The sequence below is a fragment of the Pelophylax lessonae genome, assembly GCF_965119305.1.
Source record: "Pelophylax lessonae genome assembly, chromosome: 1".
Classification (NCBI taxonomy): domain Eukaryota; kingdom Metazoa; phylum Chordata; class Amphibia; order Anura; family Ranidae; genus Pelophylax; species Pelophylax lessonae.
The window spans coordinates 574,974,628-574,991,773 of record NC_138768.1 but is presented as its reverse complement, the minus strand read 5'-3'; the positions used below and the strand labels follow the sequence as shown (position 1 = coordinate 574,991,773).

Here is a 17,146-nt window from a genome sequence, read left to right as displayed (position 1 = left end):
GTCCCAGCACAGTGAAAAAGTTGTCACAAATCACTTATGATTATTATTTACGATTGAAGCTTCCGAACATGTAACCACTGTGACAGTCAATTACAGCAATCACATGATCAGGAGGCCCGCCTCTACCTCTTAGCATTCGGATCCTCCTAAAGGGACAGGCAGTGTTGGTGGAAAAAGGGATTAAAAATAAAATGCTGATTTGACCATCTATAGTTTAAACACTTAAGGTCCGCTCTATAACAGTTTTAATGCTACAGGGCAGCCGGATCACGTATATATATATATATATATATATATATATATATATATATATATATATATACTGTATATATATATATATATATATATATATATATATATACAGTACGTGATTTGGCTCTAACCAGGTAACGGACACGGATGAATGCCACCGGTGGCTCACTCCTGCTGTGGCTATACACAGCGGGAGCTGATCTGTTGGTACTGTGGTCTGGATGTCTGCCGCCACCCGCTGATTGTTCGGTGCAGAGGCCTATGTAAACAAGGTAGATCACCATTCTGTCAGGAGGGAAGGCATGGATCATGTGTCTCTGCAAAGCGGTGACTAGGATCCATGTCTTCCCCTAGTAAAAGCACCACCCACAGTACACAAAAACATTGGTCAGGCACACAGTTAACCCTTTGATCACCCCTGATGTTAATCCCTTCCCAGCCAGTGTCATTAGTGTCAGAATGTCTGCTGCAATATCACAGTCCTGCTTTTAATTGCTGATTGCCGCCATTACTAGTAAAAAAAATAATAAAAATAAATAAAAATATCCAATAGTTTGTAGACGAGATAACTTTTGCGCAAACTAATCAATACACGCTTATTGATATTGGCCTAAATTAATGAAGACATTTATTTTTAAATAGTAATTAAATACTGCCAGAAGAAAGCTCAGTTTGTGGGGGAAAAAAAAAGGACATACATTTTATTTGGGCACAGTGTCACACAACTGTGCAATTGTCAGTAAAGTAGCACAGTGCCGTATCATTGGGGGTGTAAATCTTTCAGAGGTCAAGTGGTTAATATCAGCATTGCTGATTTCCTGATTTACTAAAACTGGAGAGTGCAAAATTTGGTGCAGCTGTGCATGTTAACCAATCAGATTCTAACTACCTTATTTAATTAAAAGTTGACAATAAAATCTGGAAGCTGATTGGTTTCTATGCAGAGCTGCACCAGATTTTGCACTCTCCAGTTTTAGTAAATTAACCCCAGTATGTCTATGAGCACTCCTGCAACTGCTGCACATCTTTTCTAAGGGTGAATTTCATTTTGGTGACAACAGTGGAATATACCTTTGCAATATGTGTCTCCATTTGGGAGAATGGGGGACAATGTATGAGAACAACTAGGACACCAAAAAACACTGTTGTCATCCTAAAACGGGAAGTATCCGAACAAGGCACCAGATATTTTTTTAATAACAGCGGCCAATTTAAACATCTTGAAACGTACTTTTGAAATTATGATAACATGCTAGAGCTTATGATTGTGGGATTTTATGATTGGGCTTATATATGCTTAAATGCGGACCTTGCACTACAGGCAACGTCTGCTTATTAGCATTGTCCACATTTCTAAAATGCTGTAAAAAAATAAAAATATTTAGGTAAAAAAAATGAATAAATGTATACTTTGCTTTCATCCACCTTGATTACTGCAGAGTGTGACATCACAGGAACATGATGTCACCCTTGCCTAGGAAACTGGTGGAAAGGTAAGTGTACTCAGGGCCCTTTTTCAGCAGAAACTAGGGGGAGGAAGTCCCCGAACCTCCAGCACTAAATGTATGTAATGGCAAGGGGTGCAGGGTCTGTTAATGCTAGCTGTTGAGGGATGGGATATATAGTTGCTGGAGGAAATATGTTTTTGCAGGAGGAGGGAGGGGGTTCTATTGTTGCTGAGGAGATCTATTGTTGCCGGTGGGGGATGTTTTGTTGCTTGGGGTGGGTATTATGTTGCTGAGGAGTCAGTTGTGGCTGGGAGGTATCTACTGTTGAGGGAGGGGTCTATTGTTGCTGGCTGTAGAAGAGTAAATTGATGCTGGATGCACAGCGATCTATTGTTGCTGCTGGGGGTCTATTGTTGCTGTGGGAGGGGGTATTTTGTTGGGGGTGGTCCATTGTTGGGAAATCTAATGTTGCTGGCTGCTGGAGAATCTTTTGATGCTGGCTGCAGGGAGGATCTGTTTTTGCTGCTGGGGTAGAGAGTATGTTGTGTCGGGTGGTCCATTGTTTCTGGGGGGATCTATTGTTGCTGGCTGCATGAAATCTATATTACTGCTTTTCTTGTTATCATTAACAAATTCCATGCAGATTACTTGGCATCACAAAATAATACTTGGTTCTGTATTCTCTAAAAGGGGTGGTACTTGGAGGTAGATAGGGGGTGGAACCAAGGGATGACTTAGAAAGGGGAGTTCCTGCACCTATTGTCTAAGTAAAAAAAGCCCTGAATATATTTAATATATTTTTTCTCTATAGGGTTGTTATTTATAATTTTGTGCATGGTAGGAGGAGAGCAGAGTGAGTAGAGCAGAGTGAGTAGGAGAACCTTGCATTTTTGCCACCTTCACAGGCTTTCATTGTGAGAAGAAGCAGTAAATAAAATGTAAAATGAGGCCATATATAGTTGCACATGAGCACAGAAAGAAGCATTTTAAAGCCTTAGTCCACATTACTAATATTATGTAGATCAAGCTGTCCTCTTTTATCTGTATGTCTAAGGGCCAGTTCACACCAGAATGCAGTGTGGGAAACCCACATTCGGTGCCCATACAGCGTTAAAATACGCACAATGTTTGATGTTGTGATCTGCAGCAAATGTCAATATTAAAGTGGAAATTAACCCAGCGACCAGTTTAAAAAAAACAGTTACATTCCCAGTACATGCCAGGAATGCAACTGTCACAATGTTTGTGCTCTCGACCAAACTGTCGAACCGTCAAAGGGCTGGTGTCATAACTGATCATGTGTGCAGAATCACTGTATATATGATATATATATATATATATATATATATATATATATATATATATATATGATGTATATATATATATATAATATATGGACTTTCATAATTGTCATTGAACCTTTGCATGGTAGAACATATTAAGAGGTGGGAAACATGTTGTAATCTGCTCCACTTAGTTAATTTTCATTAATGATTTATTAGTTTTCATGTTAGTACATTCTTACCTCTGGAGCAGAAGTTCCTCCATTTTCTTCCTCACCGCCTTCGGAATCTGCTTCTTCCTCCTCGGCTCCTTTCCCCTCTGTTCCCTCTCCTCCTGCTTCTTCTGATGCTGCATTCGTTCCATTCTTACCAGCATCCACTGAATCCTCTTGCTGTACACATACAATCTAATTAGTCTACATTTGTGTAATGTACTAAACAGTACAATAAAAAATGCTGTATCACAAAAATGATAAATACATAAATATTTCATAGACCATCATTTTTAGGTTGAATTCTAGGTGTGGATCATATTATGCTCTAGTTTGGACCAAAGTAACTATGCATATACCATAACTGCCTGATGCCCCTGGAAGTTACAAATTACTGAAGTAGACACCACTACTTTCCGGTTCCATGCTTAGTAGCTACCCTTCTGCCCCCAAGCAAAGGCGCCATTCAGAGAATGCTTTGTGGTTTCTGAATGAATGCAAAGTGTCCTCTGACTGGACAAGATGGAAAGAGCAACATTACCTCCCTCATCCAATTACAGAATGATTTTTATTCATTCAGAAACTGCAATGTATTCTCTGGATGGCACCCATGCCAAGCGACTGACCTCCTGTGTTCAGAATGTAGCAGGGAAGTGGCAACATGACCCAGAAGCTAGTGTAGATCACTGTAGGTGACGTGTCTACTGCAGTGATTTCCAGTTTCCAGGGACATTGACCAGGTATGGTATAAACGTGCATTGGTTCAAGTCCGATTACATGGTAATTGATGAGTCCTTGCTGTAAATGTGGTAACCGGTGCTCCACTGGCCGGGAAGCACTATGGTTTAGCTGAGGCTCTGGCATTTCAGCAGCAAGGTTTATGGGGCTATTTATAAATGTCTCTACCAAAGATTCCCACAGCTTTCACTCAATAGGGAACATATGTAAATTCTGGGTGAAAGTTGGTGAAAATAGGCTGTGAACAAATGTATAAATATACTCCTTCTTTTCCATAGCCAAAACATTTTATTTTTGAATAGATTATAGATGGGTTGGGAACTTGGGACTTCTGTTTTCATTACCTTCTGTTTACCCAGATGGACTGAAAGGCAAAGGAAATCCATCATTTTAGAGATGACAATGCATTTGAAGGTAAGTAGAAATCTATTTTTTAACAACTGTCTAAAAGAAGATGTCTCCTTTTATTTCCTGTTGTGTCTCTGGAACAGGACGGGAAGAGAAATCTACCTAATGAGAAACAAGACATGTTTTTACCACTACCTATATCCCCTGTCAGTAGATACACTATAGGACCTAAAGGAGAAGTACAGCCAAACAAGCTTTGGCTGTACTTCTCCTGTGGATCAAAGGAGTGCAGTTTGTTTTGCACTCCTGTGACCCGTTTTCAGCAGACACTGAGCTGAAGTCCGCTGTCTGCTGATGTCATAGAGCCGGTCCAGGCTCGGACAAGATTGTGACATTGAAGTCAAGATCCGCCCACATGCCTGGACCGGCATTCAGCTCAGGCTCCCAGCAAGCAGCTAAGAACCTGAGCCGGTCACTCCTGCCCCCTGCACAGTCCAGCGCACCAGTAAGTGATGGGAGGGGGGGGGGGGGTAGGACAGAGAGCAGTGACTGACAGTCACCAGCTCTCTGCTCAGGGAAATCTGAGAGCCGAGTAAACAGCAGTGTTTGATCGCTCAGTTCTTAGTGTTAGAGCCGGCGGGAGACAAATGCAGCATTAGACCAATGATGCATCCCGCTAGGCAGTTATGATTTAAAAGAAAAAAATGGATTCCCATACTTTTCTTTTAACTAAAATAACTGGCATATTTTGCAATGTAATGTGTCATGTATTTAGTGGAAATTATATTTTACTCAATTTGATGTTTTATTATTTGTCATTATTATTTTTATTATCTGAAATCTGTATACATATAATATTGTATTGTTGTCTGTTAAATCTGAGGTTAACCTCTATTGTGGTTTTGAAGAAGTAATCATTGGAGAATAAAGCAATATAATGAGTCATGAAACCACACGATTTAAAAACAGGATACATGATTACAATTGGTATTTTGTATCTGGGAACTACTTTTTTTTTCAATCTCAATTGATGCGTACCTCATCAGAGCTATCTTCTTCTTCTGAGGAACCTCCAGCCTACAAAATTAAAAAATAAAGAATTAGGACATTTTAGCACAAATGGTCACAAAGTAAAATGTTCACTGACATCTAGCTGGCTGTAAAGAGAGATAATCACCATTGAGCATCCCTAATAAATTAAATTCCCACTTTTAGTTGATAAAATAATGCAGTATTTCGCCCTGTGAGATTTTGCTCTATGGGATTACTTAACCTCCCTGGCGGTATGATTGTTTCTGATTTTATGTGCTGAAAGCGGTACAATTATTTTGCTAGTAATTCTTAAGGACAAGCAGCCCAACCCAACTATTTACATATGATTTTTTTTACTGTGCGTTCTTCTTTATAACATCTCGGGTATGATAAAGTTTGAAACACAAAATCATAAATTATAATATAATAAATAACTATAAACAAGTTAAATTATACATATATATATATATATATATATATATATATATATATATATATATATATATATATATATATATTGTGACAGGAAGTCAGGTAAATCTGTAGGTGTTGTCACAGACGGGAGATACATTTCTGCCTTGTTTAGACAATTCACCAATTACTATCAGTTGTCGGCTGCGGAGGTAGCCAGAAAGGTTTAGGATGTTGGAAAGCTCCAGCTATTCAGAATGAGGCAATTAAGGCCCCTATAAGTTATCCAGAGGATGACTACTGATTTCTGCATCCTGAGGCTTTTTGCGTTAAGGAGAGCAGTGAGCTGAGAAAGACTTCTGAAGGTGAGGTGGTGTTGACTTTTTCTGTGTGAAAAGAAAAACAAATAGACTATTGGTTTTCTGCTGTATGACCAGCAGTGTCTGCCCAGCAGTAGGTTGTGACAGACTCCATAGGTAGGTTCCTGTGTTGTGAAGGTAGACGCCCCAAGTGGCCAGGGTTTATTTTATGTTTTGTTTTATTTATGCTGTTTGGATGCTTGCACTTGTTTCCAATTTGCTGGAAACAAGTGCAAGCATCCAAACAGCATAAATCATATATATATATATATATATATATATATATATACATATGTGTGTGTGTGTATATATATATATATATAGATTTACTTGTGTGTACATATATATATATATATATATATATATATATATATATATATATATATAAGAAGTACAGTAACACTGCAGGAAAGGGCACTGGGGGTTGAACTAACGTCAATCCAATAGGATTACTATATATCAGTGTGTTTGTGTGTTTTACTTTTCAAATTTTCCGCCGGTTCACACCCCCCTGCGAGTGTCACGTCGCAGGAGACGGGAGTCGGGGCTCACAGCATCGGGGCGGAAGATCCGGCGGCCGTATGCTGCAGGGACACATTGCGGGATCCCGGGGACAAGGTAAGTACCCTCTACCAGGATCCAGCGATGCTCCCTGGCAGTACCCCGAGTGTGGCTCGGGGTTATGGCTAATGGCACTGAAATTCCACCCTGAGCCACACTCGGGAATACCGCCAGGGAGGTTAAAGTGGTTGTAAAGGCTGAAGGTTTTTTACCTTCATGCATTCTGCACTTTAATTTGTATTATTTACTTGTATTTCCTCCCTTTGTGAACAAAAATGTCAGGCTGAGTTTGAGGTTATAAGGCAATTCTGTTTCCTGCTTTTAGTACTGATAACCGACATTCAAATAACTGGCAAATTACAAAGGCTCTATCAGGATAACATAAGAGAAAATAAAAGCTTTGTGAAACTGGTCATAGATGGTTTGAATCTCTGAGTTTTGAACCATGTATGGGCAGGCTGAATGTACAAGTACAGTCAAGTATATTAAAGCAGGAGGTTGAAATGCATGTTTGCTGCCCCCCCCCTACCACCCCCCTTGAGCTGCAAAGGCAGCTGGACTGGGTGTATACTTGCTGCAGTGCAGAAAGAATTATACTGACGTGAATAGGGCCACATCACAGCTGCTATGCAACTGCATGGTGGTGTGGCCTTTTAGGGGTTGAAACAGGAGGTGACACCTCAGAGGTCAATGTAACTCAAAGGCAGAATGATTTGGTCTTGCCTCTAAACTTGGTTAGGGTACTGTAACAACTATTTTTTTATAATGGATATTTTTGTATTTGCAACAAATTTTAATTATTAAAAAATTACAAATCTCACTCTTCCAAGTACACAAAGATACAGCTGAAATTATAACATGGTATGTTTATGTTTTCTTTGACATCAATAAATCTTAATGTAAGATAAATCTATTGGGTGTTGCCAAGTTTAATATGCATGACATGTTTGCTAGAACAGAAGTGTGAATTTATAGTAAAATTATAATTTTGCTTCAGAGTAAAACCTTGCCTTTGGAGCACTCTGTGTTTTGCAAACAGGAAGCAGCTCCTAAAAGTAGTAAAGCAAACCTCTGTATTTATCTATAAATGTCACCAGGCCACAGGTGATTATAGACTTAATTCATGCTGACTTGGTCATGCTTATCATGAATATTTGCACTGCATGGCTCACTCTAAATTCAAAACACAAAATGCAGTTATTCATGTGAATATTTGTCTATGGTTATTATATTTTTCATTTTGTTTGGGATTGTACTATTTTGCCTGAAAAAGTACTATTCCATCACAAGTGCAGCCTATAAAAGCCTATGGTATCTCTCTCACAACTTGCCTGTGTCAGTTGGGATTCAGCTTATACTGCTGATGTATACTCATTGTCCTAGGATTTATTATATCAGTAGCATTTCAACCATAGATTTAAACATCCTGATAAACTGTGTAAACTATGAAAGAAAATTGCCTAATCTAAAATGTATTTTAAAATAATATTAGCAGATATGTCAGGTGCATACAATACGATATACATGATTTTAGTGATTCCTTTCTGGCTACAGTTTTTCTTAAAAGGCATTTGATGCAATGGATGAAAACACAATGCAATTTTATATTTCAATCAACCATTTAACGTTCAAAAAGTTTTGCAAACTCTTAATACCGTATACCACAAATCTGTATCTATTCAAATTAACCATGCAGATTGGTGCAGTTACTTACTCTGGCATAAGTTATGTATTTAGGAGGTGCTTGAACGTGTACGCGTCTGAAAAAATAGCCATATCTATTCCTTAATACCTAGAAGTAGAGAAGAAAAATAAGCTTAAAGGCAAGAAACAAAATATAATATAATAATTTAATAAAATATAATGTGATATATGGAAAATAGAATAGAGAAGGGTTAGAATATCTGAGGGTGACACGAGGCTAGTCTTTGCAACTGGAAAAATATGGTGTAATCTCCTTATAAGGAACGAGTTCTTGACTGTAGGAGCTGTAAAAACATGCCATAATGTATTTTCCCAAAAAACTGGTTCTTGCTGATTTATAGGGATGTTTGAATAATATTTATAAGAAGCAACATTGTATAATCTTAATCCAAGAAGATATCTGTTTTTCTATGAAGTTAAGTTTTTTTTTTTTTTTATTAATGTTTCTTCTTGATCAACTGTGGGTTTAGGCTTCTGGGGGCCTTTTTTATGGTTGAGCTTGATAGACATGTGTCTTGTTACTGGTATACAGTAACAATACAGTGTGTTGTATTATCCAATCATGTAAAAGAAAAGTTTCTGTTTACTTTGAATACCCAATTATGTGAGAAGAAGAGAGGGAAATTTGCAATTTATATGATTGGATATTTAAATCAAATATTCACAAAGTTTATTGTGTGAAGATTCTCAACTCATTCAGTAGATCAGCCGCTAAGCGTGTGGATCACGTTTTAAAACTTGATTTCACTTTTTAAAATTAGATTGGATGCAGGAAGGGGACAACAGAGATATTTGAAAGATTGAGTAGTTGTTCGTAGGCAAAGGCGAGCGCTGATCAGTGGGTTCTGGTAGGGGGAGCCCCACTATCAGAACACATAGGCATAGCATGAGAGATCGCTGCACCAACAAAAACTGTTGTGTATCCAACTGTGCAGGATTGGACATGCGAACACATCCATGTTATCCATGTGCTAACCCTCCATCTGTGTAACCGCTCCTCTGCTGCCATTTCTAGTAATGTCTCCTCTCTACATCCTACCATATGGAACTATATATATATATATATATATATATATATATATATATACACACACAGAATACAGTATATATATATATATATATATAATTTTTAAACATTTTATAAGCATATGCATTTCTGTAGAATCAATCTTACTTGAATTAGTTATCATAATTAGGTCAGTTTTTTATTTTTATCTGAAGTATTGGAATTAGCGCAACATGTGGTGCTGGTGGATTTAAACTAAGTCTAATATCTCATAATATGATTGCAGCTCTTTCCATTTAATAATCAGTATTCACTTACACTACTGCTTTATATAATTGTAAGGAAACACTGGATACCCCTGTTGCAAGGGGAGAAACATCAGGTGAGTGTAACATCAGGAGGGGGGCATGAGTTACCAAGCACACTGCATGCTGTGGCACAACCCCCCTGGTTGTAACATCATCAAGTAACATCCCTCTATTGATGTCACCATAAGGACCAGCAAGGCTAATGGGAACGGCATATTTATAGGACACTGCACATTACCCATGAAGTGTTTATCAAGCACAGATCAGTTAACGCTTCACATGTGATTTTAAGGGTTTACCAAGCACAAATCACTTTCTGTTTTATGTGTGATTTCATAGACTGCTTATGATCTGAGCGCATTTGGAAGCTCACTTTAGCTGGGCACCATTATTGTAGCACTTGCACTTTTAGCATTTTTTGCACATATTCTTTATTAATGTTGTACATTTTGCACCGCAGCTGTTTTTGCACATAACCTTTGAATTAATTTGTGGTTATTGGAATATTGATCATTTTAAATTTTTGAACATAATATTTTTTTGTATATGCTGCACATACTTGATTTTTTTTTGAGGTGTTTGGAATATTGATACTTTTAAGGATACATTAATTTTCTATTGCATGTAGAGCAGTGCCACAACCCATTCCCTATACATAGAAATCATGGGGCCCCATACAGACTAGCTGACAGGTACAGTGAACCAAGCCTAACAGGTGGCTCCAGCCCCATGAACAAACCACTAATCCATGCAACCAGAATACCAATGAGAATGAGCCCTTATTTATGTTTTATTTTTTACATTTGTTTAACAGCCCTATGGGGGTTGGCAAAATAAAAATTATGTCTAAACAGACACCCAACATATCACTTTTGAGACAAAGAGATTGAGGACACAGATTCCTCAATCCTTTCTCTGCAGCATCAGCTAAAGAGTGAATGAACAGAAAGCCCTCTGTACAGAGGCTCCTTGTTCATTTACAAACTGAAGCATTGTAAACAGAGAGAGGCTCGGCTCGTGGGAGGTTGGTTCTAGTTATTGCGCCCCCTCCTGCTGCTCCAGGCCTCCCTGTTGAACTTATGGGGCCTGGGCCCTGTACAGGAAGGCAGGTGCTACCCTCTTATCAGCGGCCTTGGTCACATGGGCACAGAGGAAGTTATAGAGCTATGCACGCATTCCCAAAAGATTTTGTTAACTTGTTTATGGATGCTTCCTACTCATAATACAATCTCATATTACAAACACAACATCATCTGCTTCTAGGTTGCACTCTATTGCACATGTGCAGTATCTTGCTGCATCTATAGGGGGGTTTATATATCTCAAAAGTTAAAGAGCATAGAATAATCTGTCCTTTCTAAAAAAACTGGAAGCCCGGAGAAGATAATAAAAAAAGGTAAAAGATGAAAAATTGGAAGGAAAGAAGAGCCTGCAAGTTAGAGTAGCTATATATATATATATATATATATATATATAATGTTTTTCTCATTTCTAAACATTTTGAAAGGTGCCTTTACTTTGTTTAAGGTGTTTCGATTGAAGGTTTGTTTTAAGAAGTAAATGAAGACTCCATTGAACAAGGTATTTGAGTAAAAGTTTTTAGGACCTTTAAGGACCTGGTGTTAGACTGACTTCTGTTGAACAGAGAGAAGTACACATGTAACAAAAGTCAGGCCGGTTCCTCTTGAACAAAAGGGTTTGATGCCGCTCCAGGTGAGAGATAAGTATCCAATCTGTGCTGGGTGCACCTCTAGTCCGTGGACCATGGAAGTAACGATTGTATAGGAAATGGTTCGACAGCACTCCAGTGTCAGCGGATAAAAAGTCTTTATTTCTCCAAAACCATGACAGCATAATGAACAGATGCCTCAAACAGCAGACGCATTTCACGAATCAGGTTAGTTTATTCATTGCTGTCAAACCATTTCCTATACAACGGTTCCTCCTGAACCAGTCATCTTTTGGTACCTGTATACCCAGCTTTAGTTTATGCAGAGCAACAGAGACTACAATGGCAGGTGTATCTACATTTCTACTGCAAAAGCTAATACAGCCCACCTGCAGACTCCCAGTGCAGTGAACTCCAGTTCCTTCTGAAGGCATGCATATACAAAAGACCACAGATTTTATTGTTTTAAATGAATTTGATAGTTTTTTATATCTGTTTAAAGAAAAGTCTTTTTCTTTAACCCCAACCATAAGATCCCTATAAAGACACCAAGGATATGTGGACAGTGGAGAGAAAGGAGTATTTATCTGACCACATTTCATCATACTCAAGTTATATAATAGCCAAAGTGGTGGCCTGGCGACAGATCCATCTATAGCACAAGTTCAAGGAAAGGTCTCATTCATCTCCAACAACCGAACTTTGAAAATGAATAGCACATGTCAGTAAAATAAGCACCATCACGTTTTTACTGGGCAGCATTTTCATTTTAATGACTGTTATTCATTTTTATCCTTCTTCCAAAGTACAGGAGGTGTGTATGGTGTTCCTCTATAATTATGTAATTGTAGTTGCATCCTGCCAAAACACACAAACAGTGATCCCACACATATACACATTTACAGCATATTTTCCACATGAGTTAAAATAACTCAAAATACACTCATCTGCCAAGTATTTTTTGCAGATTTTTTTCTTGAGATGTGCTTTTATTTATTCTGAAATTGCATTTATATACAATTGGCAATATGTTTAATGTGCAAAATAGAATTAAAGTTAAGCATATCTTTATACTATTAGGAGCTGAATTTCTACTTAGCAATCTATTTGAAGCTTACAAAACCTAGGGCCCATTCACAACGCATGCTGCGAACTGCAATGCATGCAATTGTCATTTTTTTTGCGCATCGCATTGCACTATGTTAAGCAATCCATTCAAAATGAATAGGTTGAAATGCCAGCAATGTAAGTGAAAACAGGACAGACTTTTGCTAAACTGGTAATGTTAAAGGGTTAAAGAGGAAGTGAATGTTTTTTTTTTTTTCTGACCTGAAAAGTAAAGACATAATGTGCTAGTATGCATAGCATACTAGCAGATTATTTGAAACTTACCCGCAAACGAAGCCCTCCACTCAGTGCTGTATTTTGGCCTAGGCCAACAAGGCCCAGGCCTAGGGCGGCACTTTGCAGGGGGGCAGCAAAAAAGCCACCCCCTCCACCTGAGACTCTATTGGCCACTGGTTGCTAGAACCGCCTCTCTCACCCCCCTCTCTCTCACTCACCCCTTCTCTCTCTCTCTCTCACCCCTCCTCTCTCTCTCCCTCTCTCTCACCTCCCTCTCTTTCATTCACCCCTCTCTCTTTCTCTCTCATCCCCCCTCTCTCTCTCATCCCCCCTCTCTCTCTCTCTCTCTCACCCCCTATCTCTCTCTCGCGCTTTCTCTCTCTCATCCCCACTCTCTCATCCCCCTCTCTCTCATCCCTCCCTCTCTCTCTCTCATTCCCCCTCTCTCACATTCCCCCTCTCTCTCATCCCCCCCACTCTCTCATCCCACCTCTCTCTCTCATCCCCCTCTCTCTCTCATCCCCCCTCTCTCTCTCTCATCCCCCCCTCTCTCTCTCATCCCCCCTCTCTCTCTCATCCCCCCTCTCTCTCATCTCCCCTCTCTCTCATCCCCCCTCTCTCTCTCATCCCTCCCTCTCTCTCTCTCATTCCCCCTCTCTCACATTCCCCCTCTCCCTCATCCCCCCACTCTCTCATCCCACCTCTCTCTCTCATCCCTATCTCTCTCTCATCCCCCCCTCTCTCTCTCTCATCCCCCTCTCTCTCTCATCCCCCCTCTCTCTCTCATCCCCCCTCTCTCTCATCTCCCCTCTCTCTCATCCCCCCTCTCTCTCTCATCCCCCCTCTCTCTCTCTGATCCCCCTCTCTCTCTCATCCCCCCTCTCTCTCTCATCCCCCTCTCTCTCTCCCTCAACTGCCCCCTCTCTCTCTATCTCTCATTCCCCCTCTCTCTTTCTCTCCTTCCCTCACCCATCCCCCTCTCTCTCTCCCTCACACACCCCCCTCTCACCCCCCCCTTCTCGTGAGATCTCAGGGGTTCATGCTGGGACTTGTAGTCCTTCAATTTTGGAGGGAGTTACATCTGTTAAAAAAGGAGTTGGGCAAATTTACATAAGGGGGGGGGGGGCAATTTTAGTCTTGCCTAGGACAGCACAAAACCAAAATACACCACTGCCTCCACTGATGCGTTGTCACTGCTGGAGGCTGCATCCATTTTCGCCCCTCTTCTTTCCGGGTCTGCAAACTCCAGCTGTGTGACTCGTCACTCCCACGCATGCGCCCAGGAGCCGCCAGTCATGGCACAGGGCTCTGAAGAAACGGCACGGATGGTCGTTCTTTTAGAGCACATGCCCCAATGACATCATCGCCTGCATGTACTCTAAATATTTACAGTACCTATAGGTAAGCTTTATTATAGGCTTGCCTATAGGTACACATAATTGATGGACGTTTACAGACACTAATGGTGAATCCAGTTCCAGTACACATCCTTTTTTCCTTATTCCTGCAGCCAATACAGAAAAGTAAACTAGATGTTGTATCTGTAGTTCAGAGAGCAGAATGTATGACATACAGCAACCTATAGCATCCCTACATGTGCATACAGCCTGAAGAAACTGCTTCCAGCTACCACCAGAGTATGTTACTTACCCCTTTTTCATCTGAATCATCTCCTTTCCACTTACGAAAATGATTTACCTTGAGAAAAAAAAAACAAAGATAATCAGTGTATTATTTATCTGGTATATATGACAAATTTATAAAGTAAAAACAAAGGAAAAATGTGTTAAAAGATTGATCTGATTTTGTTCTAATAATTTATTTTTATTTACCCTTATAATTGTTGTTGTTTTTTAAATGTTACTGAATCCATAACAGTAAAATCAGTCTGTATATGCAGTAAAGCATTCCTGCTGTACTCACTAGGTTCCATTCACACATGAGCCTATCGTTTTGGGCATTTTCAGGTGTTTTTTGCAGGTGTTTGGAGGCAGGCATTGACATCTAACCAAAATGCCTGTGATCAGCCAAAAAAGAAGCTCATGTACTTTTTTGAGCTTCAGGTGTTTTGCTTCAGGCGACATAACGCTCATATGTGAACAGGGGCCATTGCAATGAATGGGATTTTGCTTGTTGGGTGTTTTGAGACTTCAGAGATGAGCGTTTTACGAGCTGAAAAATGCTCAGGGGTGAACAGGGCCTTAGTGTTGCCCTAACCCCCACCAGCCAACATTGATCATTTTGTTATATTTTTGGATTTATTCAATAAAAAGATTGATAGAACAGTAAGTGCAGTAATCAATAGCAACAAGTGAGAGGTGAAAAGGGTTGGATATGTAGGTATATAATCTGTTTTGAAATTAGATGTCTTTTGTTGAAACAAAACTTAATTTTTTGCAGGAAAAACTCATACTATAAATGACATTAACTTGTAAGGCGACTGGAAAAAAAAAGAGAAGCAACCTTTTCAGTCCCTTGTTCTCTTTCAAGTAATTTTTGGCACCAGTTTTAACATATATTAATCTTTATTGTGACCACACACATTTCAATGTGATCTTTCAATTGATCATTCCGTGTCACTAAACAAAATTAGCCACTCAGAAAAAATCTCTTAACTTACATGATTAGCATAAATGTAAATAACAGAATTTAATAAGGCAAAAAATGTATGGTTTTATATATATTTTAGGCTGTCCTGTTTTAAAATGTTATTACTAGTTTTTCTTCACTTGGCATAACACTGTCTATTCCTTATTTCTTGCATTGCTAGTTCTGCCAAGCTTTGTAGAAGATTCAAGAATTGAAGGTATGAATTGTAGCTTTTTTTTTTTTTTTTTAAATAAACCTATAATTAAAGGCCTTGGACAACGATCCAGGAAAAAGATATTTTTGTTGACGATTTTAGAGAATTGCATCATCTCATCAGTTACTTTCCTGCACAGAAGCTTTACAGAAGGAGCTGTTGATACTAATCAAAATTCAGCTTTTAGAAGTTTAGCAGGGGTAGAAGCAAATATAAACTTAATAACTTCCAAAAAAAAAAACAGCGCTTCCAAAGACAAATGTGAATTATTAACACTTTTATAAATAGTGATCAAACATGTGCTATATACCAATCAGATACTAAAACATTAAACTCCACACTAGTAATATGTGAAAAAAATCCACCCTAAAATGAATTTCTGCAGTGAATGATTGTGTTCCATGCTCAGTCCTTTTGCTTCAAAGTGCAGTACACCTCCATGCAAGTGCCTGAAACACAGCTCACTCACCAGATTTACATTACTTCCTATTGCTAAGCAGGTCTAAAAAAGCTCCCTATAGATACAGAGCTACATGTAGCGTCCCAGTTCCATTATGTCCTGTTCTGTTGTACACTCAAACATCAAATACGAAAAAACATTTCCTGTAGTGTAAATCTGTTAAACTCTTTTAATAGAGAAAAAAAAATCCACTCCCATTAGCATGTACTGTACCAGATCCAATGGATTTCCTTATAAGAACTGCTGAGGAAGTCGATTGGACGAAATGCATTGAGCGGGCAGGCATTATGCTATGTCCATATGTTATGTCAGACACTACCAGGAAGTCCAGCCTGCTCTGCTGGGACTCCTTAGCAGCATTTTACAAGCATGGTACAACAGTAAATGTGAGAGGTATACCTGCAAATGTGAGTGGTTTTAGTTTGTTTAATACAAGAGTTTTGTTTAAACATACAGTATTTAAACACTATGGACTTTTTTCTCATGCTTTGTATTTGATTGTGTAGCCTGGATAAAGTATTCATTCCAGCCTGTTCGGTGTTGTTCTATCTTTTTAATGTTGAGACTTCTGTGAAGTGATGGTACAATGGATTGTGGGAAACGTAGTTCAGTGGAAAGTGGAAACTATGGATGACTCGACTGATTGGACTATCCTCCCAGGGAGCATTTAGTCCCGTGGAGACAGATAGGAGTGTCTATAAATAGGGGGTGGGTTTAAAATTTTGCTCTCTTGCCTCGAGGACAGCGCGCTTTGTGAAGGTGAAGACCTGCTGCGGTGAGCAGAGGAGAGTAGGCCGGAGGCCTATCGGAAGGACGTTCGAGAGAGAGCGGCGTATGTGACAGAGCTCGGGGGTAGACTGAGAGGAGAGACACTCAGAGAGACTGCAGGTGCTTCTAAGGAGTGTCGGGGGGATGCAGATCCCCATCATATCGGGTGAGAGAAATCCAAATGGAAGTAAACACAGTGATTTACTAGACGGTGTCAGAGAAGGCCTGTGACACAGTTTAGTTGGACAGAGAGCTGCCTTGATATACATATAACAGTTGCCATAAGACACTGTAGTGCTGAGTGATACGTGGCAAACCAAAAGGCCTCACTTTACACTTTCAGTTTCCAGATTGTACATCAACTTGACTGAGTTCAGAAGCCCATGCTCCTTCCCAGTTTGGATTACTATTAAACTTTGCCTTTACAGTGGATTACAAAT

The 17,146-nt window shown here is 39.4% G+C and overlaps 1 protein-coding gene across 2 annotated transcripts in view; it reads right to left on the bottom strand.

Annotated features, from left to right (window-relative positions):
* Positions 1-17,146, bottom strand: part of LOC309567300 (uncharacterized protein) — a 43,264-nt gene that overhangs the window by 23,233 nt on the left and 2,885 nt on the right. For both annotated transcript variants that reach the window (XM_082272707.1, XM_082272706.1), the window contains exons 2-5: positions 14,326-14,373; positions 8,359-8,436; positions 5,320-5,358; positions 3,226-3,375 (exon numbers count right to left, since the gene is read on the bottom strand). In XM_082272707.1, the coding sequence (XP_082128833.1) occupies positions 3,226-3,375; positions 5,320-5,358; positions 8,359-8,436; positions 14,326-14,373 (315 nt within the window). The remainder of the gene's footprint in view (positions 1-3,225; positions 3,376-5,319; positions 5,359-8,358; positions 8,437-14,325; positions 14,374-17,146) is intronic.